The 23,871-nt window shown below is 42.6% G+C and overlaps 1 protein-coding gene across 3 annotated transcripts in view; it reads left to right on the top strand.

The window, feature by feature from the left end:
- tns1a (tensin 1a) overlaps positions 1 to 23,871 on the top strand; it is a 77,858-nt gene that overhangs the window by 42,272 nt on the left and 11,715 nt on the right. For 2 of the 3 annotated variants that reach the window (XM_069698196.1, XM_069698195.1), the window contains 16 exons: positions 2,913 to 2,962; positions 4,007 to 4,178; positions 4,270 to 4,320; positions 4,467 to 4,589; positions 4,911 to 4,975; positions 5,456 to 5,539; positions 7,894 to 8,006; positions 8,106 to 8,166; positions 8,284 to 8,359; positions 8,507 to 8,636; positions 9,283 to 9,348; positions 9,477 to 9,602; positions 20,221 to 21,894; positions 22,650 to 22,730; positions 23,145 to 23,308; positions 23,479 to 23,623. In XM_069698196.1, the coding sequence (XP_069554297.1) occupies positions 2,913 to 2,962; positions 4,007 to 4,178; positions 4,270 to 4,320; positions 4,467 to 4,589; positions 4,911 to 4,975; positions 5,456 to 5,539; positions 7,894 to 8,006; positions 8,106 to 8,166; positions 8,284 to 8,359; positions 8,507 to 8,636; positions 9,283 to 9,348; positions 9,477 to 9,602; positions 20,221 to 21,894; positions 22,650 to 22,730; positions 23,145 to 23,308; positions 23,479 to 23,623 (3,181 nt within the window). The remainder of the gene's footprint in view (positions 1 to 2,912; positions 2,963 to 4,006; positions 4,179 to 4,269; positions 4,321 to 4,466; positions 4,590 to 4,910; positions 4,976 to 5,455; positions 5,540 to 7,893; positions 8,007 to 8,105; positions 8,167 to 8,283; positions 8,360 to 8,506; positions 8,637 to 9,282; positions 9,349 to 9,476; positions 9,603 to 20,220; positions 21,895 to 22,649; positions 22,731 to 23,144; positions 23,309 to 23,478; positions 23,624 to 23,871) is intronic. The other variant, XM_069698197.1, reaches the window with a different exon arrangement.

Here is a 23,871-nt window from a genome sequence, read left to right as displayed (position 1 = left end):
TCACTCCATCAATATCACATTCATTCTAATTTCATTTATGTTGTGCTTTTTCCTTAGTGCGCTCCGAGTTGCCAGTCCAATCTCTTTTATTAAAATGCACAAAAAACAAAACAATTAAGTGTTGATATAAGTGCCAGCATCCTCTTTTGCAACAGTGAGCAGCTGGGATTTTGGAAAATGTGGGCATGTACTTATGAGAATCACAAACACTAAAAATACCAAGACAATAGCTCCTAATTGTCTTGTTTTTTCACTGTAATTACAGAAAGTTGTCACAAACAGTTTGACAATGACATATTGGTGTTTGGGGGTGAATGCCATAGACGTTTCACTGAAACATTAGTTACACCCTGAGCTGGGTGTGAACCTAATTTATCATTCGTGTCTGTTGTCAAACCAAAACAATCTCTGCTGTGGTTGTTAGTCCTTATCAAAGCAGTCCTCGTGTTATCCAATCATATCAGGTTGCATTTACTACATGTTTCATGGAAATAGTCTCGTGCTCGCTGGTTAAAATCTGTACATCGGGGCTCGATTTCAAAGGAAATCATTCATTTTCTTACCGAGTTATCTTCTGCTTTCTGCCCTCATCCTTAAATCCAGGAATCATCATTGTATGGGGTTTGCCATACATGTCTGCGTCCACTGTGTGCGTGCGTCTGTGTTTTTGTGGACAGATAACAGAAGGAATATTTATTTGGTTAGTCCATACAGGATACATCCATGGGGGTTTGAGTCAAAATGCCCCATTGTGACCATAATTGAGTCAGTGTGGGTCCTGTTGAGGGTCATACAAGTACACTATGGGGACTTTCTAATCAGTGTTTGGCTCACGAAAGAATAGAGTCAGAGTGGATACACGCATGTAAACTACAGATACTGTAATTCATCAATGATGTTGACAGACTCAGAGAAAAAGTTATTGTTGTTTATCTTCAATGTAATTTTTAAGTGTAATTAAGGTTAAACCCATGCAGCAGACAAGCATAAACATACATACATACAGGAACTATAGAGTACACAAGCACACGGCACGGGAAAAAAGAGATGAGAAGCAAAGGAGGGGGGAGTCTGAAATAATGAGAGATAATGAGAGCGAGGGAGGAGTAGTTCCAGAGAACACAAAATGGGCAGGAGGGAGAGGACGAGAGGAAGCAGGAGAAAGTAGGGACAGGACAGTTGAGAAGCAGAGAAGAGAGGGAAGATGCATCATGATATCTTACATAATCGCTGATGAAGTTTGGACTGTAGCATCTTTTTTTTTTTGTCACGAGGATGAAACTGGAGCTCTAATCACCTGGATGATGCCCTGACATTTAAAACCAAATTAGACTGGATGTACAAACCCAAACTTTGTTTGAAATCTTGTCATTTGCAGTTTTATCTGAGTCCAGAAATAGTCCAAATATAGACAGTGATTCCCCTACCTGTAGCCATGCCTCTGGGCAGCTGTATACGAACGCAATTTGCCGACATTCGTTCTTCGTGGAGATGGAGCACTGGGTACCTGTTTAACAAGGTAGGCCATTCCCACACAAAGATGGCTGTCATTTATCTGTAGTTTTCTTTTGATAATATATTCTTGTCTCTTTCTCAGTATTTGGTAACATCGTCTATGGTACTTCTCTCCAAGTCAGTCAGAGATGTAAATTGTAAATATAAAGTTTCATGGTAGTAAAGTCATCCAGTGCAACACTGTGTGTTTTTCATAGTGGAGGTCTATGGTACAGAGAATATGGACTATCCCTGGACTTGTCCTTTAAATGTTGAAGCTGGTGTTATGATGTGCAAAGTGCAGACAAATGCTCATGTATATACGCTCTTTACACGCTGATTGACTTTCATTTGTGCTCCCTTGTTGCAACAAGCCAACAGATTGTTCCTACGATTTGAGATGCACCGGCGTAACACCCCTGAAGCCTCATGTGAACAGGCTGTTTCACTTTGCAAACACCATCGTCCGTGGTCCTCCTAGCATCTGCTTCCTGTCAGATCACTGAGAATTATGCTTCCCATTTCGGCTCTTGGGGGAGGGATTAGCTTCATCTGTGAGAAGCAGCAGTATGGAGTGCTGTGTGTTTAACCTTGCGCCATGATTAGAGACCCTTCATCCCAACATGACTTTAACCACTTGAACACTCGCTCTTCATGACATTGTGGGAAAAAGTAAAGAATGTCACAGAAGATGTAAGCTGTCGTTTTGTCTTTTTGGATGGCTTCATCTTCTCAGCAGCAGCTGACTCGCACAGACACGCTTTCCCTGCAGCCGACAAACAGTGTGAGGAACAGCCAACCCAACGAGCATCTATTATGCAGCGATTCCTCGATAGTGCGGAGTACTTAGTAACACTTTCCCTCTGCAGTCCGATTAACAGTAAAACAGCTTGACTTCCGCTCCTTTCTCTGTAAATAACTAAATACAGGACAAGATAATTAAAGTGTGTGCTGAAGTCCTGACAGGACCTGAGTCAGGATGGTTCTCTCCCCGAACACAATTATGTGATTTTTTTTTTCTCCTCCTCTTCCTCCTTTCTCTTGTTTCTTCTCTTTACTTATTTTGTTTCTTCTTCTTTTATTCCTTTTGTTTTTACCTTATCTTCTTTTCCATCCTTTATTCTCCCTCTCTTCAAGCTTCTTCTTCTTCGTTTTCTTCTCTTTTTATCTTTCTCTTCCTGTTCCTTTTTCTCTTTTTTCTTTTCAAAACAGTTTCAGTTTTGCTTCTGTGATCTGACTTTTCCCTAATGGGTTATGTCAGATTGTAATTCAATAACATCATCACGATTACCAGATGCAGTTTGTTTATGACTCTTCTCTTCAGCCTCTGCCTCTGTGTGTGTGTGTGTGTGTGTGTGTGTGTGTGTGTGTGTGTGTGTGTGTGTGTGTGTGTGTGTGTGTGTGTGTGTGCTCACCAGGGATCTACGAGGTCCTGCAAGAGTGTGGAGATACTGCGAAAGCAGTCGCGGTAAGACAGCATCGTCATACAGTCACGTTGTTGGCAGATTCAAAGACGTCCACACTTCATTCATTAGACAAAACAGCAGTAGATATGGAATCAATTAAGAAGAGATTAAGTGATCAGATATTTTTTCTGCAGCATATTCCGGTTTCTTCAGAAAATCCACCAAGCATGACATCGAGGATGACCAAATGATTATTCTTTAATTCATTATGATCTGTCTTACGATGTCTCTATTTTATGACGACCATCAAAAAATTATTGCTTGTCCTGGATGTGTGGTCTTTTTTAGGAATGTGACTCCCCTTCCATACTTTCAGTTGTCTGTTATTCTTCGAGCATGGCCTTTCCTCGTGCGGGGCTTTACTGTTTGCCCACGAGCCAACAAACCTGATCGCTGTTTGGCCAGCGAAATAGGTTGCGTAACATCAGCAGAGGTCACGTCAACAGTCAGGGAAGGATTGTAAATCTCTTCCTTTCCAAGAAATATATGAGAGAGCTGCAGGAGTTTACGTTTGATCAAGTGGATGTTTGCAATGAACTATGTCGTTATTCCCAGAGAGAAATCGGAGAGTTCAAGAAATGTTCTCCCAGCAGCTGTAAAAAAAAGAGTCGCAGCAGTCCTTGTATGGATAATACTCATGACAAATTGGACACGGCAGCTGTAAAGGCATCCTCTTCACAGGTCTTCACACCAAATCTAAACTTCTAACACGTCTTCAGAAAACTTCTTCAACATTTGTCCAAACTGATGTTTCATTTCAGTGTTTGTCTTCCTTTTTTTTTTTACTTTTACAGTCGGTCAGTTCGGTTTGTAGATCAGCTGCATGAATAGCAAGCGGTGAGCGATAAATGGAGGCAGACGTTCAAAATTAAGAAATAGATTTGCTTAGGGACAAGAAAAGTAAAATGAAAACGTAAGATAGCTTTGGTACTGTGCACCTGAGCGGGGCAGATGTTGACCACCAAAAAGTTCAAACTGATTTAGAGATGTACAGTCTGCTGCTGGAAGCATTAGCAAAACACCCTCTCCTCCCTTTTCATCTCTAGGAGTCAGAGTGTGGTTCAGGCCATGGAGGAGAGCTATGAGGTGGACCTGGTCTACATCACAGAGAGGATCATCTCTGTCTCTTTCCCCGCCGCTGCCGAGGAGCGCAGCTACACCACCCACCTCAAGGAGGTGGCGACGATGCTGCGGTCAAAACATGGCGAACACTATCTGGTAAGAGAGACATACAAACACATGCACAGACTCTGGTGTTTGTTGTGAGACAGGTTTGATTTACTTATACTCCCCCTCTTTCTGATTTCAGATGCTCAACCTGAGCGAGTGGCAGAATGACTTAACAAAGTTAAACCACAAGGTACAAACACCACTGCAGTTATATCAGTTTTGTTTTTTGAAACCAGAAATACTGCCATATCTGAAAGTAGACTTCATGTGTGAGAGGAGAGAAACCACAAATGTGAAAAAAATGAAACCTCCTGTGGTCTCAATGATCGTTCTCAGGTTCTAGAGTTCGGCTGGCCAGACCACCACGCTCCGGCGCTGGACAAGATCTGCAGCATGTGCAAGGCCATCGATACGTGGCTCAATGGAGACCCACGTAACGTGGTGGTGCTACACAACAAGGTAAAAGAGGGAAGGCAAGAACCAAAGTGTCAATACAGAAAGGTTGTGGTTTTACAGGGGTTACTGTAGGTGCTGAACCATTTCTTGGGCAGGCATAGACTTCCTGTAGGCATCACTGTGAGGTTGCCAGGCAACCAGCAAAAACGTAAAATATAAGTTTTCTCTTGCCGAACACTACATCACACTTTAAGGATGATTTGTTTGACCCCTCTTTCTTGATGATTAATACAAAGAGAGTTGATCCCTTTGAAATGATTCCTGCATCAAATATAGTTTTATATCACGTAACTGAGTCCTGTTGTGTCTGTTTCTGTGTCACAGGGGAACCGAGGTCGCACAGGGGTGGTGGTGGCTGCGTACATGCACTACAGCAACATATCAGCAAGGTATCGAGCACGTCATGATCAGCAGACACATCCAGCAACATACTGAAATTCAATGTTACATTGGAGACTCTAAACAGCAGAGGTGAAAATGTCAGGCTGTCAGTTTTGAAAAAAGTGTGATTTAAGTACTACAAAGGTTTTGTAAGGACATGAGCAACAATCCATCAAAGTTGGGTCTTGAAGTCTGAGAGATGAGCAGCCTTGAAAATTAAACACTGATGTGATTATTACAGCTAAACACTCTGTCCTAGCCAGCTTATTTTTCTGGCTCTGTTAGAAGAAAGTGTTATCATTCTTTTAATGCAACCAGATGTTAACAGGTGGGAAGAAGCCAGGAGGACTTTAGAAATGATGAAGGCTGGGAGATATTTCTAAAGCTCAAACTGGGGACAAATCTGCAGGTTTTCCAAAATAAAGATACTTTACTCCTAAATGCTTGCTGGTAATAACAATCAATCTATTTAATTATGTGTCGTGCAGTGCTGACCAGGCATTGGACAGATTTGCCATGAGGCGCTTCTACGAGGACAAAGCACTTCCTGTGGGGCAGCCATCACAGAAAAGGTAAATTATTACCTCATTTCCTGTTGTCACCTCAGTTCCTGTTCTGACTGATGTCACCTGTACTTTCACATAACAGTGTCACAAAAAATGCTTCTTGGGTTTTGCAGTTCAGCAGACAAGTAAATCTGTTGCTTGCACTCGTGCTGTTGCTTTTTTTGTTTTTGGAGAAGGTAACAAAAGAAACCACCAAACTGTTGAAATACAGAGTTTGGCTCCTGCTGCAGCCCCATACACACTACGTCAACTCCATCGCTCCCATTTTGTTTTAGAAAAATCCTGCAGAGGAAATACTTTTTCTTTTTTCATCTGTTTATCTCCAATTCCGCTTTAATTGGGATAATTGTGAATAAATGTCACAGCACAGGGAGCAGCTATCTATCTTGTCCGTCTGAGGGATTCCACTGGTGTCTCCTGGGAGGCTGTGAGCCTCGTTGGTAGTTCATTCCCATCTTTTAAGCACTTCAGATCATATTTTCCTTCAATTCTTCTCCACTTTTAGCGCTGAGTGTTGAAAGATAATGTCCTCTCCATGAACAGAGAGCAAAACAGTGGAGTAAATTCCAAACCAGAGCAGGTCAAACTAATCAAGCATGGTTTAAAGGTATTTAAGCAATTCATTATTGTGAATGCAGTTCACTCTGGGGAGACCGTCCTCTCAGTCATCCTTCTTTAAGTCATAAATCTCCTCCTACCATATTATTAGCTCCCGCGGCGTTATTCGACAGTCAACTGCTTAAAGGCCTGACCCCTCGCAGTCTCCACCTGAGGAGAGAGGAGTCTCCATCTGAGCTTCTCAGGGAAGATGAGCAGGAAAAAGGTTACCGGGGAATAAACAAAGGAACACAGGAAACACCAGGGGACTTAACACCACTTCATTTCAGTCAGTGAATTAGGCAGCCAGCCATTCTTTAACAGGTCTATAGGCTTGCCCTCTGCCCCGCTGCTATTTCCTGGCTCGGATATAATTATCTCTGCCCCTGGAGTCTGCCGGTATTATGGTCTGGAATGTATGACATTAACATCAGGAGCAGGAGATGAGCTCAGTCAGTCCGCTGCTGCCATGAAAGCTTGTAAAAGGTTGGATTAAAGGCGTTATGTGTAGCCTTTTATTATCATGTTAAATGGTAGCATGCTGCAATAAACAGAATGAACGCTTGCTGAGAGGTTTGGCTGCCTCTTGTGTGACACTGGGTCAGATTCAGCTGGAAATGTGCGGACTTGATTTATGGAACAAAACATTTTGCTTTAAGTGGAACTTGTTTTATGTGCTTTTGTAGTTTTTAATAGGAAGAACTTGAATAGAAATGGCAGGAATGAGAGGGTTACAACTTGCACAACACGTGCTTTGTTTTTACTGGTGTTTTTTTGGCACACATAAAAGTTAATTGGCGTCAACTTTTGGTGTCACTGCTTCACAGGCCACAGGCCAGACAGTCCAACGCCAAGCAGTTTAGCAAATTATAGTTTCTGTAACAACATGATTGTGTGATTGTCAATTAAGTGATATTTTAGTAAAGAAAGAATGAAAACAACATGATGTGACGGAGGGTTTAAGAATGAGTGATGTTGCTGCTTTCAGGACATGTGGTGTTCATTTTTGTCAGTGTTTATAAAGCGTTGATGTATAGCCTTGTTTCCATCCGTCTTTTAAATAAAGTGAGATCAGTTGGAAGACTTTAGTGATTCAGCTCCTTCAGTGTGAAGCATCTTAATTAAAGGTAGGCCCAGGGTTTAGACACTGATGGTGGAGGAGTAACACCTGCAGGACGGTCAGGTAAACTCTTAGATGAATTTGGTCTTTTATTGAGGTAACTGTTCAATTTGAAAATTGACCATCATTTGGACAGAAATATATCTGATGGTAGAAATTAAGAAAGACATGTGAGGGAGTTAAAAAGACCAACAGGCTGAAAGGTTCATTGGATAGTAATATCTTGATAAAAGTTGTCTCACACACATGTGCTGTAACTACAAGCCCTTCCTCCTCTCAGCGCTGCTAACATGGCATCCCCCCTCGGTCTAATTGAATTTCTAAAGGCTAAACCATCTGGCCACTGACAGCCGAGCAAGGCTGGGGGTGTCTGCATGTAGCGACCCGCAGGTCAAGGTGACATTAGGTACCATCATCATTATCATCATTAACAACCAGACCACACTAACTCAACAGACCCCCAACTGGCCTCTGTACACACCAGCTCACCCTGACGTTTCCCGGAGTGGATAAAGGCTGTTTTACACTCCGAGTGGAAGTCCATTCTGTCTGTGCTGTTGGAGCTGACAGGCGGGGAAGGTGAACCACACAGAACGAGGGTGTATTGTAGACTTCAGTACTCTTCTCCTTCCTTTGTGTGCAGGTATGTGCGATACTTCAACGGGCTTCTTTCGGGACACATAAAGATCAACAACAAGCCTCTGTTTCTGCATCACGTCATCATGCACGGCATACCCAACTTTGAATCCAAAGGAGGTGAGTATCTGCCTCTTCTAAAAAATATACAGACGGAACTCAGTTTTTTTCTGCTTTTCTTGAAAACCTTTTAACTTTAATGTTAATGTCACCTCACAGGCTGCCGTCCTTTCCTGAAGATCTACCAGGCAATGCAACCAGTCTATACATCAGGAATATAGTATGGACACTTTTATTCCAGTTCAGTGTGCTTTGTGTTTGAATCCAGGGCAAAACTGAGCCTAGGATGTAATTAGCAACAGAAAATTAAAGATTATTTTTGTCAATTTTACCACAGCAATGTACAAGGAGACAGCAACACCAGTATCTGTATCACTATTGAACCCGGACTGCTGCTGAAGGGAGACATCTTGGTGAGATTTCAAAGAGAACATTGAGTTTAAAACTCTAATATGGATAATTTTGCTTGTAATTTTGTTATTTTAATATACAAAGAAAAGTGCCAACACTAACAAACTGATGTATTGATGATTCTTCCTCTGACTCTTCCTTTCCTGTAGCTGAAGTGTTACCACAAGAGGTACAGAAACCCGACCAGAGACGTGGTGTTCAGGGTGCAGTTCCACACCTGCGCCATCCACGACCTCGGGGTGGTTTTCGGGAAGAACGAGCTGGACGAGACCTTCAAAGGTTACTGCAGACTTTGCATCTTTGTCTTGTGTTTGACAGTGTCTGTACCATTATGTAATCATGAGGAAAATCTAATAGAGTAGAGTGTGTATGTGAGTCAAGCCATTCAGAAGAGTTTACGAAACACTCATCACAAGTACACATAAGGTCATTGTTTTCAGCCAATATGATCAGAAAAACAGATTTCTTTAAAAACGTTTTTACTCTTGGATTTTAGAACATGTAAAAGTTCTTGTTCCCTGCTGCAAGAGGACACTGTTCCCCACCGTTTTATAGCAAACAGGGTCCTCTGGTGGTGAAGGCAGCTCAGCATTCACCTACAGTCATATTAAAGACATATGCAAAAGCTATCATCTAATTATGATCAAGATTACTCACAATTCCTTGAAGTTTTTGCAGTCAAAGAAAACACTTAATATTTTTTAATAATCTACCTTTTGCAAAAAAAAATTGACATTACTAATATTATTTAAAAGGGAAAGTGGAAATAATGAGTCCCGAGATTGATACACTGAAATTAAGATCCTCCAAGCAGATTCAAATGGATTGAAATGTATTGTACGCAACACATCCGTGTCTTTGTGCATTGTGTGCCTCTGTTTCCACACAAAAACAAAAATCACACTTTTGTTGTTTATCTCTACAGATGACAGGTTCCCAGAGTACGGGAAGGTGGAGTTTGTGTTCTCATACGGACCAGAGAAAATCAAAGGTAATCCATTTTTCCAAACTGACAGGAGAAAAAGTTTGATTGTTGATGCACCTATATATATATTTAATGTGACAGTTAATATGCTCTGTGTAAGGGCCCTGTCACTCATCCCACCTTATGTTCCTCAGGTCTGGGCCACCTGGAGAACGGGCCGTGCGTCTCCGTGGACTACAACACTCAAGACGCTCTGATCCGCTGGGACTCGTACGACAACTTTGAACATCGCTGTGAGGACACTGCAGACGGCGAGCACAGTATGTCCACACACAGCCACAGAGTCTGATGGATAGGTTGTCTCCACTCATCCACAGTTACTAATAGAGACTTTCGGTCTTGCCGTGTCATCCAGAATTGCTGCTTTGGCCTTTGGATTTTCTCCTTTCAGATGTCATTGGTTGAGCTCACATAAGGACAGAGACAGAGCGTCACCTGAATAAGAAATTCATTTGTTTTGCAAACTGATTAACAGGAAAATGTAAAGAAACGGCAGCTTTATCCCTCAAAATATTTTTTTTTTATTTTCAAATGAATAAAAACAAAATCAGTTTTCCTCTATTTCGATGCAAAACCCTGACTTTCACTGATGCACATATAAGATCCAACCCAGGATTCACACATAAATCACATCCCTCAGTCAAACAGATTAACCTCTTTGGCTTCCACACACTCTGCACCCTGCAGTCTGAAGAGGAGACCTGTCTGTGTTTTTCTGCTCTTCACATACATTTGCTCTTCTCTGAGCTGCCTGTGAGGCCCGGCACCCTCCTCCTCCTCCACCCTGTCAATTAGGCCTTTTAATAGCCGCTGCAGAAATAGGGGGGCGTCAGTCGCCCTGCTACTAGCTGCCCCCTCCCCAGGGGGGTTTGTAACCTGAAACGCCACCAATTCCAACTCCCACAAGCACCCAAATCCACTTCAAGCTTTTGCTTCTGTGCCAGGAGTTCAGGAATTTGAAATGTGGACACCGATAATTAAGAATCTTCATTTATTTTCTCTTTATTAGGAATTAAGTAGTAATAATAATAATAGTAACTTTATTTGTATGTTTTTCCTACATAGTGCTTCAAACACTTTTATGGTAAAATATTAAACCAAATAATGAAGTTGATGTTTTTCTGTTTTCATTCTGACTTTATGTTCTTCTATTATTATAAATATATTATTATCCCTCAATATATAACCAGTTCCCTTTGTAAGTGTGTATATCCAGTTTATGAATGAGTAATGGAAAGTCTCTGGCTAAAAGGATGTTGAAGGGAAGTGGGATCGTTGAACAGCCGAACATAACACATCATTACAAGCTGATTTCTGGAATATATTTAATAATACAGTTTTTGTTTGTTTTTTATGTACTGTGTCCACTAACAGCTGACAGCCTTGCAGAGTCCCTTGGATCCCCTCAGTGATGATGAGATTCATGATTACTGCTGTTAATTAAAGAAATTTGCACAAACAGGAGAATGTATTCTCCCTCAGTTGATTCAGGACTTGGCCGTCTTTGTGGGGCTGCATCCACTTTTATATATGGGATTTTTTTTTAAATTTTTTTTTTTTTTTTACGGCTTTGCAAAGACCCATTTCATTTTTATGAACATCCCCAGAGAACCGTTGTAGTAATTGCTGTGTTGCAAGAAGGTCAGTGGGAATTGCCGGGATTGCAAGTTTGAGCCTAATTGAATGGGCGGCGATGTTCTCAGCACTCAGCAGAAAAACCTCTCGGCCAGTTTATTCATTTCTCTAATTGCAGCCTTTCGCTTATACACTTGGACGTGAGAGTGTGAATGTTCAGAGGAGGCTGGTACAGGAACACAGTGTCTGTTTTTACAGGGTTTGGATGGACAGGGGATGCAGTAAGGCTTGCTTTTTTTGGAAGGTGCAACAATGAAGTGTAGCCAAAAAATGATTCAACTAAATTGCAGGCGAACTGTTTACAAAGTTTAAAAAGACTTTAAAATTGTGCCAAAAAAGACTTTTGGGATTTTTTTTTTTTTTTTGTCGTTGGAAAAGTAATGAACGATCACTGGGGAGAAAGATGTTTGATATGATGGTCACTGAGAGCATGTTAATCATGTGTAAAATACACATCTGAGTCGGTGAACTCAGGTGACCACATACACCAAAGCCAAGTGAATAACACTGATAAGCTCTATAACAGAATGGTCTATTTTTACATGCTACAGCTCCGTGGACATTCATCACTCATCAGGCATCATTTAAAGAATCCAGTCTTGTTTATTTGTCTGGGTGTTAAACGAATGTCTCATCCTCAGGCGTTGACGTCTGAATGCATCGGGGGGCTCGTCTAACTCTTCCCGACGGCATTTTTAACGGAGCCCACTGACCTTGGAAATCCAGTTGAGAGGACTCAGCGAAAGATGGGTGTCTTAAAAGGGTCTGCAAGATTAGGAAGCTTAGAGGTGTGTGTATTTCATACTGATGCACACACTCATGAGGAACGTGAGGAGAGGCATCCTTAGCTTTCTTTAACAGTAGGTATTTTGTGGCCAGTGTTGTACTTGAGCTGTTGTTGAGTGTGGCGGGTAAATTTTGTGTGTATTTGTCCAGCTGTTTGTGTTGGTGTTACACAGTATATTTGTGCTATATGGGCATGCATAGTGGTCCGTATGTGCCTGTACATTTTTTATGTTTTTTATGGTGTGTGTGTGTGTGTGTGTGTGTGTGTGTGTGTGTGTGTGTGTGTGTGTGTGTGTGTGTGTGTGTGTGTGTGTGTGCAGTGCATCTTGTGTTTGTCGGCTTGCCTTTGCTCCACTAATAGCTCTGTGGTCCAGAGGCAGCTGTCGACCCGGAGGTCAAACCAGTCAGGAGGCCACAGTTTTGGGGCACTGAGTGGTCGTACAGTTGTTTTTTTTTACTGCTACAAGCAAATCTTCTTTTAAAAATAAAAAGTGCATCATCAGAAAACCGTTAAATTCCAGATGTTATGATTACAGGGTCTGATTTTGAAGCAGGTCTGCAGGATGGCTGTAAGAAAGATGATTCTCTTCCAGAGCCGTTACAATGCCTCCACTCAATTTCTCACTCTGGCAGATGGTATGCAAAGATGATAGAAATATCACTTTTAACAGATTTATCTGCCCCCTTCAAATAAGTTAAAAGCATCATTTAGTAAATAAATGGATTTTAAGTCAAGTATTATGAGTGAAAACACAAATACTATATGTACATTTTTAGAAATACAGTACTACAGAATCTTTGCAGTTTTTATTAGATCTTTCAGTCATATAACATACAAAGCATGATGGAAAACAAATATTACAATATGAAGCTATTAATTAGGTAATATTTATAAACCTGTGAGAGAAACAGTCCCTGTTGTTGGAATATAAGGAGTCCCTGATCTCCAGGAAGAAAGGCGAACAATGACTAAAAGCAGACTTGCCACAGGAGAATCAGTGTGTGCGTGTTGTGTACAGGAGGGCGGCGGGCCCAGTGACAGCGCAGGCTGTCTTCCTTGTTAACCCCTTCCTCCCATATTTGGCTGGGGCCGAACCCTGAAACATGTCTGGAATAACTGGATAGAGACAGATAGAGAGACAGCCACAGAGAGGCTGAGAGAAACGGAGAGACACACTTTTTTAAAGTTTTAACTGCAAAGCAAGTGTGTTTTTTTTAGATTGTTGAATTTTGCTGCATTAAAAAGGAAAATAGAAGGCGAGAATAAGAAATAAAGTAAAATTGAGGAAACAAGAAGAGAAGCTGACCTGGTGAGTAGTACTATGAGGACACAACTTCAAACTTTTTTTTACTAGTGAAACCTCCGTCGAGTTCAAATGGTCATGTGTTTTTGCATGTAACATTCAGCAAATTCAAATGTCGTTAAATTACACTTAACAATTAGCAGAAGTTATTATTTTTGTTGGATAAATGGCTTCTTTCTGCTTTTAAAATATCACCAAGACAAAATGACATGAGTGCAACTTTTTGTCTACTAGGTCTGCAGACACAAGAGTCTGTTTGTCTGTTTTATTGTGTTTCCATGTCAACAAGGTTGCATCCTGTGTGTTTGGCACCTATATGGTAGAAAATGAGTCATGGAGCGAGCAATTTGTGTGTGGAACATTTTATGAGCAGGGTGTAATTTTGGGTACACCAAAACTATTAGGCACATTGGTTGGTAGCTTCATGTGAGCTGCAGAGAGCTTGGACTGGGAGACGGTGCATGTAGGATTTGTTTCAATAACTATTCTGGATACAGTGTTTGAAAAGTTGCTTATTTTTGCTATGAAGTGAAGACTTCAAAATAAGAGATATACTTGAAAAAAAAAAAAAGTGGTTTATCTTGTGGTATGAAGTCTGTATCAGACAAAATGTTTATTTTATGAGTAGATCTGTGGTGCTTTTAAATAAGATCAGAAGAAATAAGAGGTTCAAAAACAATGTGACTTTGTTCTCAGGTGTGTCTCAAAGCTGTGCACATTAAATGTGGCAGGACAATTTTCTCTCTTTTTTTAAGCATATGCTAAGAAAAGCTGCACAGTCAGGTATTTATTTTAAAAGCTGCCTGTGTGTGTCTTGCATGAGCACATAATGCTTCTAGTTAGACCTCTCGCTGACAGCACAGTGATCTATAGCAGCAGGTTCAAATCCCAACCCTGGAAACCCCGCTGAGTTGGTCCTCATCTCTTAATGCCTCCTTTCTCCTACTGTCTGTCTAGATGTCTCCATATGGCTTTTCTTACCGTCTCTCTGACTTTCACTTCTGCTGTTTCTACATCATTGCTTTAATTAACACAGCTTTATTTCTATTTTTTTGGAAGTGTCAATGTCCTCTGAAAAAACACAGAATGGAAAAAGGTTTTGTTGATGTATGAATACGAAGCCATCCTGTTAGTCCTCTTTTAGTTATTGATTTCAAAGTGAATTTAACCACACATTTTGTCACAATATTTCTACACTTTGTATTGTTTGACAACACGATTTGAAATATTGAACTTTAAACCTCTATGTAAAATGATGTTCGTAGAAGTTTGAGGCATCTTTAATATCACATTTGTAAGACTGTTACCTTTGGATGAACCTGCAGCAGGAATACGTTTTGTTCTGCTTTCATCCTCGTGACAGAAAAAACATGGACTCGTTCAAAAACCTTGCTCCTTATTTAATCTTAGAAAACCGCTTAGATTTCCACATCAGCAATGCATTGAGTTTGCTCGCACTAATACATCACAAGACATCAGCTGCTTCTTGTCCCTCTGTGGCTCATCAGCCCAGAATTCAGCCCCGCAAAAAAGATCCCAGCTCAATCTGACAATTCATCTGTTGCACAGAATGAACAGTCGACATGAATCAGACGTGGTTGGCAGTCAAATATAAAGGCTGGCAGAGAGATAGCTTTTCATGACAGTCACTCAGATGACAGACAGACAGATGGATGACATCACCCTGAAAGCAATCTCGGAGACAGACACTGATACAGTCACGTCACCTCAAACTGAGACAGCCGGACAGTGACAAATAGACCGAGAGGCAGACATGGCAAATATATAACCGCGACAGTTTTCCTTGTGCCAGTCACTGATACACCAACCATGACACCTTTTTCACTGATGGACTGTCACATCATCCCATATAAAGGTGTCTCTCTTCCTCTCTCACGCTCTGCTGCTGCTGCAAAAAAGGCCAAGATGGAGAGTTCCTTTGCAGTTTAAGCTTAAATTCAAATAATTCTGCTTGGTTCCAATGGAGCTGTAGTTTTTCTAGAATTTACAAAAAACAAATATAGCTTAACAAGGCTGTGAAATACTAAACCTGTGCACAAACATACACTCCCAAAATCAATGAGTTAAGTTGCCATAAAAGTAGAATTGAAGACGAAAAGGCTTAACACGGATATTTTTGCAGTGTTTCTCTGTGCTTCTCTCTCTCTCTCTCTCTCTCACACACACACACACACACACACACACACACACACACACACACACACACACACACACACACACACACACACACACACACACACACACACACACACACACACACACACACTTTAAGAGAAGTCAGTCAGTTGTCACTCAAACTCAGTCACCCTCCGCTGACATGCAGACTGGCCGTCGTCACACTGGTATGAAAGCTGTGAAGGTGAATGTCACATCCTGCTGCGAGATACTCACTGGCTCGCTGACATCGTGTGTGTGTGTGTGTGTGTGTGTGTGTGTGTGTGTGTGTGTGTGTGTGTGTAGATGTTTGTGCATGTGCAGACCTGCCTCTTCATGTCAGTGTACAATTGCATTGAGTAATAAATATGTTCCTCATGATGAAAGGTACAGTTTAGATCATCTTTGGCAGACATGGTCAGACTGAACAGAAATACATTATTAGTCCACTTGATTTTTCCTGGAACTAGTGAATGTTAACCCTTGTTTTCCTGAAGATGAATGAAAAATAATCTAGTACATTTCCAAAATATGATGATGATTCTTCTGCTTGTTCTGAATATTATTGAATTAAGAATCAATTTATTGATTGATCTGCATCTTTTTGCACCAAACTTATCCTCCTTGAAGTTTAGCATCATTTCGGTTTGGCTTTATTGACCTTTGGAGAACAAATGGTTCTTTTCTTCTTTGCCTAACTCCTCTGAACATCCCAGTTTTACTGCTCTCACACACCCAGTTGCCTTCTAACCCACAGACCCGCTCTCAACTCCAAACAGATCTTTCTTGCAAAGTTGACCTTCCTACTCTAAATAGCTCTTACTTTAGATGCATGCATCTGAATGCATGCGTGTGCATTCATGTAATTATATACCATATCTAATAAAACTATCATTGCACACTTCTTTTCTAAATAGGTGAATGACCCACCACATGGGTCCATTTTAAACTGCGTGTAAGAGTTAGGTGTGTTTCTATATTTATGTGTGTGTGCTTTGTAAAAATGGGGTTGGTCCATTTAGAAGGTCATCGTGTCCCCAATAAGATTGTGAAGTCCATCTCACAGTTTCCACCCTTAAACACTTCTGGAAACTTCTAAAGCTGTCGATGAGAAAATCCAAAGGAAAAAAAAAAAAACGCCACACCTAAGTATAATTTGCCAGCTAATGGTTTTATAAAATACTAGATGGATTAATTTATCAAAATAGAAGTCCATGTGACACATTTATTAACAGTGTCCAGTATCAAATGATATACCATGTTTTCATTGCTCTGTGGGTATGGTGACAAATGTGCCGCTCAATCACCCTGTCTGTTAATCTCGAATGTACTAACTATGTATATAATCCACATTCCAGATGGTACATCTGATCCAGCAGTAACAGTGGTCGTAGCACAATGTCTATTTATAATAAACCATTGGACACAGGTGTTTAAATGGCTTTGTAATGGCCTCCAAGGCTGTGATGTAGCATTGAGACACTCAAGTGAACACTTAAGAGAATATACAGCCAAGAGGCAGGTGTGTGTGTGTGTGTGTGTGTGTGTGTGTGTGTGTGTGTGTGTGTGTGTGTGTGTGTGTGTGTGTGTGTGTGTGTGTGTGTGTGTGTGTGTGTGTGTGTGTGTGTGTGTGCAATGCCTGTGGCATTTTCCCAAGAAAGGAAAGGACCTGTCACACGAGAGAATAAAATGCATGCACAGGTGTGCGTGAGAGACAGACACTTTAAGTCAGAGTTGGGTTTTTTTCTCTTGCTTTATGGCAAAATACTTCTTGAAAGTGATTTGAATTGTACTGAATGTGTAAATGGGGAGTGCTAAACGTGGTTCTGTCCTTTGAAGCAGAGAGAATGGCACGCTACGCTCGTTTACTGGAGTAGGAAACAAGTTGTTAGCTATTTGTGTTAGCCAAGCCTCGGTGACTCAACCGATCTAATTTGAGGTCCGCTGCAGCTATTTATTGACACCAGAAGAAAACTATTTGTTCTATTCAGAAGGAGAGCTGCTTGTTTGTGTCATTCATAATCAGGGTCAGTGGATTTAACACCAGGCTGGAGCTCTGCTGTCCAGATCTGACTCTAGCATTGTTGCTACTGTACCACCGGCACCATACTGGGATAATAGATATGATTTTTAGTGAGTTGAGCATGACATGAAAGAGATTCAGTGCCTGGCTTAAAAACACTGTTTGATATTTCCGTTCCTATCGAAGTCAGGAGGATTGCACCAAACTCTTGGGCCAATTCTCTTCACTGGTGGGCAAGAAAATATAACCAGTAAGGTGTTTAATACTTGACCTGTAAGTCAGACGGTCTTTCTGACTTTTGTACAATTCTAATTATTATCCAGCAACATCTTGAGCGCTGTTCACCCAAAAGTTGTTGCTGTGTGCATTTTTATTTTATCTGTTCCTTTCTGTCCTCTCTGAGCCATGACATGTCTGCTCCCCTGATTTAACCTCAGGACGGGGTCAACCAGCAGCTGGGAAAAGAGTCACCCGGACAAAGCTGCATCGTTTTTGCCACAGAGCACTAAAAGATCATCTTTTATGAACAAGAACAAGGGCATTCCCTATTCTGTTAAAGGTCAGCGTGAGCGATACACAGACATAGACAGAAGAGCTCAGCTGGTGGAAAATGTAGATCACAGTTACAGAATCCATGAAATATTCTAGATTAATTTGAGGCCTTAAAAGTGATAAAACCCTAGTTATTAAGGATTTACACTCCACAGTGTCAATTTTTTTCTTTACTTTGTAAGACACATAGAGAAGGGATCCCCCCTAATGACATCACCAGGCAGGGGTGCTGCAGTGCCGGGCAGACAGATGGCGTGGGAGTTGTAGTTTATTTCAAACGACCCAGGCAGCTGGGTGGAGGTGGAGGTGGTGTTGGTGTTGGAGTCGGAGTCCCTCCCCCCCCGCTGACGGGAACAGCCGAAGATCATCCCAGAGTGCCAGCTCACCCTTTCCAGCCGCTTCGGTGGTACAGCCCTACCTCGCTCCAGTAGAGCACATGCTGGATGACATGAATCAGAGAGGAGAGGGAAAGTGAGAGAAGAAGTCCAGAGGCAGAAGGTTCAGTCACTCCCAGGCTACTGAAGGACTCCTGATGTATGGATGGAAATGTGGTGGCTTTATGATCTAAATCTAACTGAAGAGGAAATATTTCATTTTGAGTTTTTTTTGTCAAGGGTGAAGTAAAAAAATCAGGAGGGTGATCTGCAGGTAAGGAGGATGTTTCCACTGAGTTTGATACCCTGAACTATAAGTATCATTATGTTTTGAGGTATTTGAAAACCAGCGGTCTCTTTAATATAAAAAACCAACATAGCAAACTTGTTTTGAAATTATATATTATGCTTTGGACTCAACTTTGTGTAGTTTCTGACTAATTCCACAGCTACAAACAAAATGTAATTCTAAACCTGAAATTATCCTCTCATGATGTGTCGACATTAAAAACAACCACAGGAACAAACTGTGTTTACAGCTTCCTCGCTTGCCCACTCATTCTTGTTGCTACTGTGCCTGTGAGCTGCTGTTGACATGGGTTTTGAAATAGCTGCGGTCCGAGTGATCCACCATCTGTCCCCGGGGATCGCTCAATTTGGAACACCCCACATATGAGCTGGCTGCGGTTATGTATACATTATGGATCACTTTGCAAATGTATACTAGATATGGGAAGCCAGTATATGTGCATTTACTTTCTTGTGAGCATGAGTGTTAATACAGAATGAAGTGGTTGCACGTGTGACTGTTGTTTCATGGAGGCAAAAGTGTTTTCCAGTTTACAGTGTTTGTCAGGCCTATAATTGTAGTACAGCTCATGTTTATATGTTCATGAGCCCCAAAACAGATGTATTCTGTTTTATACATGAATTACACTATAGTTGGGCTGTACTTCTTTTAAGTGTCTAAATTATTAATACATTGTTGTACATATATTAATATCTTAAAGAATTTTGTTTTTTTACTTCAGTGACCATTAAAGCAAGAGGTTAATTGATTCTACCACAGAAATAGAAATAGTAGCAAACCTATGATTTGAATAGAGGTGTCTGTTACTGGAAATGCTGCAGGACTATGTGTGTCCAAGAAATGTCAAATTAGTTTTTACAACACTTATGATACCATAAACAGATGGTGATTATTTTCCCTCATGCTTAATGGTTTTAATGTTTCTCTCCATCCCTTCATCTGAAGAACAGCCAGGCCAAATACATTCATTTTAATTGTTTGGTTTAGATGAAATATTAGCGTATCCAAATTACCAAAACTTAAATATGCAAGCCATACATATATTTATATAAATGTGTGTTGCACATTCCCGTGAAAAGGTTTCGTGAATATGTTTATTATTGCATTGCGCAACATGTATGCAATCGGTATCACTGCTCACATGATTCAGCAGCCAGAAATCAACTTAAAGAAGATAGCTCGTCGTCTTCCAGTCCAGCTCTGGGCTCTCAAACTGGCATGGCTGCTCTCCTCTTTGGCTCACACAGACCAGCTGTTTTAAGTGTGTTGGGCAGGACCCTCCCTGGTTCACGTCAGACCATGTGGGCCTGCACTGACGCAACGTGACAGGGGCTTGAGACCTGCAAATTGGCTATTAATAGCGCTCGAAAGGGTTGTGTTGCTGGTGGCTGGGCTGCTGGCTGAACCACAGGGTCAAAAGAGTTGGGTGCAAAGAGGGGGGGGTTCACTGTACTTGTGGTGTCGGTGATCCCGTGCAATGCCAAGCTGATGATTGGATTAGAGCCAATGAACTGTAATGAAACCAATTTATAGATAATACAAGACAAAGATAATTGAAATCACGTGAAACAGGTTATGTGCTTGTCTGAATCCCAACACACACACACACACACACACACACACACACACAAAAAAATATTCTATGTTTTCATTCTAAATGTTGTTTGAACTGCAGGAAAAGATGGAATTACTTGTATTATGTCTCTGCATGTCTTTCAGATGTTGTTCACACCCAAGGTCCACTAGATGGAAGTCTATATGCCCGAGTCCGCAAGAAAGACTCCCTGGAGGGAGTTGTCACCATCAACGGACTCCCAGTCCATGAAAACCCCTTGACCAATGCAGAAAACCCGTTGCAGCACGCCACCCATCCCCTGCAAACCACTGAGCAGACCCTTCCTGTGACAGGCCACACCTCCCTCCCTGCTGTTGACCACACCCTCTCCGTGAGCAGTGACTCGGGCAACTCGACCGCATCCGTCAAGACTGATCGTACCGATGAGCACAGCCAGTCCCTGCAGAGCGCCGTGAGCCACAACAACCCAACAGTAGCCCACCCACCGCTGAGCCCTCAAGAGAAAAGAGAGCTCGACCAGCTTCTGAGCGGTCTCGAGGCACCAACTCAGCGGCAGGCCTACCTGTCCACATCCACCAGTCCAGGGGGAGGAGTCCGACACCTGGTCCCAGCACAGGTGCACGTCAACGGGGGCCAGACCAGGCTAGTTGCCGCCCCTTCAACAGAGGAGCGCGAGACAGATATTCTCGACGACGAACTGCCTAATAGCCAAGAGGGCAACAGTGTGGACAGTTTGGGCACGCTCTCATCCCTAGAGGGCCAGGCGACACCAGCTGACCTCTACTACCAATCACAGACGCCTGTCAGTGGCCAGAACGACGGGCCGTACCTCGAGAGAAGCGTTCTTGGGGAAAAGCTGAACGAAATGCCCGTGCACGGAGTACGAACCCCTACGGCGATGCAAGAGAGGTCTGTGGACTCAGCATCGCCACAGGGGGGATACAACAACTTCCAAAACGGAGGAGGGATGTACCGTTCACAGTCCTTCGGGAACCCACCTGCCGGCAGCCCTGAGACCAACCCCAAACTGATGCCCAGGGCGCCTGAGAGGAGCACCAGTAGCCGGGAGGCGGTTCAAAGAGGTCTCAATGTCTGGCACCAGTATAGCCTTCCGGATGATCCATTTGGCCCTCCTCTTCAGTCAACCCATAGCCTGCCCCACTTCCCCACCTCTGCTTCACAGCGGGACATCGAGCAGTCCATCGAGGCTCTCAACATGCTCATGCTCGACCTGGACCCAATCAACTCTCACATGTCCAAGTCCCACAGTGCGCCCCCCGGGGAGAACAGCGTGAATTCATCCCAGGTGCCCTTCTCCCAGACCCTGACCAGGCCCTCATACCAAGCAGACTCTGCCATCCACAGCTACAACAACGCTGGGTCAGTCGGCAACACCTTTCACCAGCCCCCACGATCGTCTGGGAGAGTTCCCAACCAGAGCCCGGTGATGGACTCTCCAGCGTATTCCCCCCAGAGGCACAACGCCGGCTACCAACACCAAAACACCACCCCAACACACACCCCTGAGCCCTACCTCCACACACGCCAAGCACCCCACCACCACACCACCGACTCGCCCTCTAATTTCAACCAGCAGGCACCAATGAAGCCTGTGAACTCGTACCCAGGCAGTGGGGTGTCACACTCCCCGGACCTGCAGGGCTCGTCTCCATACCCAGGCTACAGTGCCTCATCTTCTCCCCTTCCCGCTCTCACCCCCCAGCCGAAGGATGTATCTTCCTCATCCTTGCCCAGAGAACAAGATGCAGAGGAGGAGACTCTAAACTTGGAAGGCCTGGTGGCTCACCGTATTGCAGGTAAGGCTTTGACATATTGTCTGGAGTTAGTCAGTTTGGGATGAAGTGAGTCCATTTTCTAGTGTTTCAGTCTCACAGTTCATTGTATTTCAGTCTTTCCGTGTGTGAAATATATTTGCAGTAGTTTTACACACAAAAAAAGTATGAACTGAAACATCAAGTAAATAATCTATTAAAAAAATGCAGACAGAGGCTACAGGGTTAAACTTATTCATGGTTTAGCTTCATCTCGACGACTCTGTAGTCTCAGGCACCAAGCAGAACGTGAGCGGTGTCTCTGTTACACATTCATCACGGGGTGGCGTACCAGAGGAATGACCCGTGCTCATAAACTTAGCTCCGCAGCTGAAGTAAAGCAGAGCTGGTGAGAGTGGAGATGGGACAAGAGTAAGAATAGCCAAGCATTCAGAGGCTCCGGCTTCCATGCATTGTCTGCATTCATAATGTACCTCCATGTGCTCCCAGGTGCCTCCCAGTGGAGCAAAGATGTAAATTCCTTGAGCTGATCATACAGTGTTTCTCCTTTTTTTTTTTTTTTTTTTTTTTTAAACACCTCTTTAAAACAATTCTTTCATTAAGATTAATTTCTGATTTTTATTTCTCTTTTTCTGTTCAATCTATCTCTCCACTGTATGGAACACCCATCCCACCATTGCTTCTTCCTCCGCACCTCTCTCACCCTCCTCCTCCGCTCTTCCTCCTCCACCTGCTGCCTCCCCTCCACCACCTGACATCCCCCCACCCCCCGGGAACAGAGTACAACGCTCGTATTAGGGGCATCAGTGAAAGCATTTCACCGCAACAATCTGACCGCCATCGCTCCTATTCCTTCTCTGGTTTGTCCACTTTCCCTCGCTTTTAATTTCTGACTTTGTTCCTGCATTTGTTGAATCTTTTCCTGCTTCCCAGACATTTTTTCAGAATTATTTAAAGTTTTCTTATGATGCTTTTTTCATGACTTTTCATCACTTCCTATTTATGCTCTATTTGTTCTTTTCCACTGCTTTTTTTTTATTCCCTGCACCCTCATCTTCACACATTAAACATCTCTCTCTCTCACACTCTCTCTGTCTCTTTCTGCAGTGAGGTTATATCCACCCTTTTCAGGTTATGTTTCAACTTTTCGTGGTGGATTTTTGTAGCTTTTTTGTCGCTTAAAGATTTTCTAAAAGTTGCAGCGGTGTTGCACACTGCTTTTAAAATGTGCTGAGTTGAGAATTGCACACGGTGAATAATTTGGCGGGTTTCAGGAGTTCGTTCCAGAGGAATGACCCCAGAGGTGACGCAGGAGACGGGCAGGCGTCGAACCACGAGTGAGGGCCAGTATCAGAGCAGCCATGACGGCACGTCGGCAGTGCATTCACCAGACTTTGCCAACAATCTGGCCCTCAACCCAGGAGGAAGACCGAGAGAGGTGCAGTGTTGCATTTTATGCTCAAACCACAAACCATCATTTCACAGTGAGGACTGCACTGCTTTCAAACAGTGCACAACCGCTGATATGGTGCATTTGCATGGAGCTTATTTAGTAATACTGATGCTGTTTCTTCCTGCAAATATCAAAATGTTTATTTCCCTTTCCAGGGTCCTATGCACAGCTACCGGGAGGCATTTGTGGACGATGAGGCAGACGGGTTTGGCAACAGTCCCACCTTTAGAGGCGGTGGTGAGAATTCCCCCCCGACTCCCGGCTTCCCTGTGTCTCCACAAACTCCATACTTCAACATGTGTAGGTTTACTCTGCCTGCAGACAGGGGGCGCTGTCAAAACCTAACTGTTGTTCTGATTGCTTTTAATTGAGGAAAAAGAGGTGCTAGATAACCCCCGCCCAAAAAAAATGCAACTCCGGTTTTTGTGTTTCATGTTTAATTCAATTTCGTAAATTCTTTTTAGCTCACCTTAGTTTATCAGTAGTTGTATAAAGATTAAGCATTGCGAAAAAATAATAAGATACAATGGTAAGAAGTCCCCCCCCAA

This window comes from Brachyistius frenatus, unplaced genomic scaffold (assembly GCF_029030835.1).
Source record: "Brachyistius frenatus isolate BFR_SWC_R1_liver_20210118 unplaced genomic scaffold, ASM2903083v1 Contig_26, whole genome shotgun sequence".
NCBI lineage: Eukaryota > Metazoa > Chordata > Actinopteri > Embiotocidae > Brachyistius > Brachyistius frenatus.
This window is presented reverse-complemented; position numbering and strand designations above follow the sequence as displayed.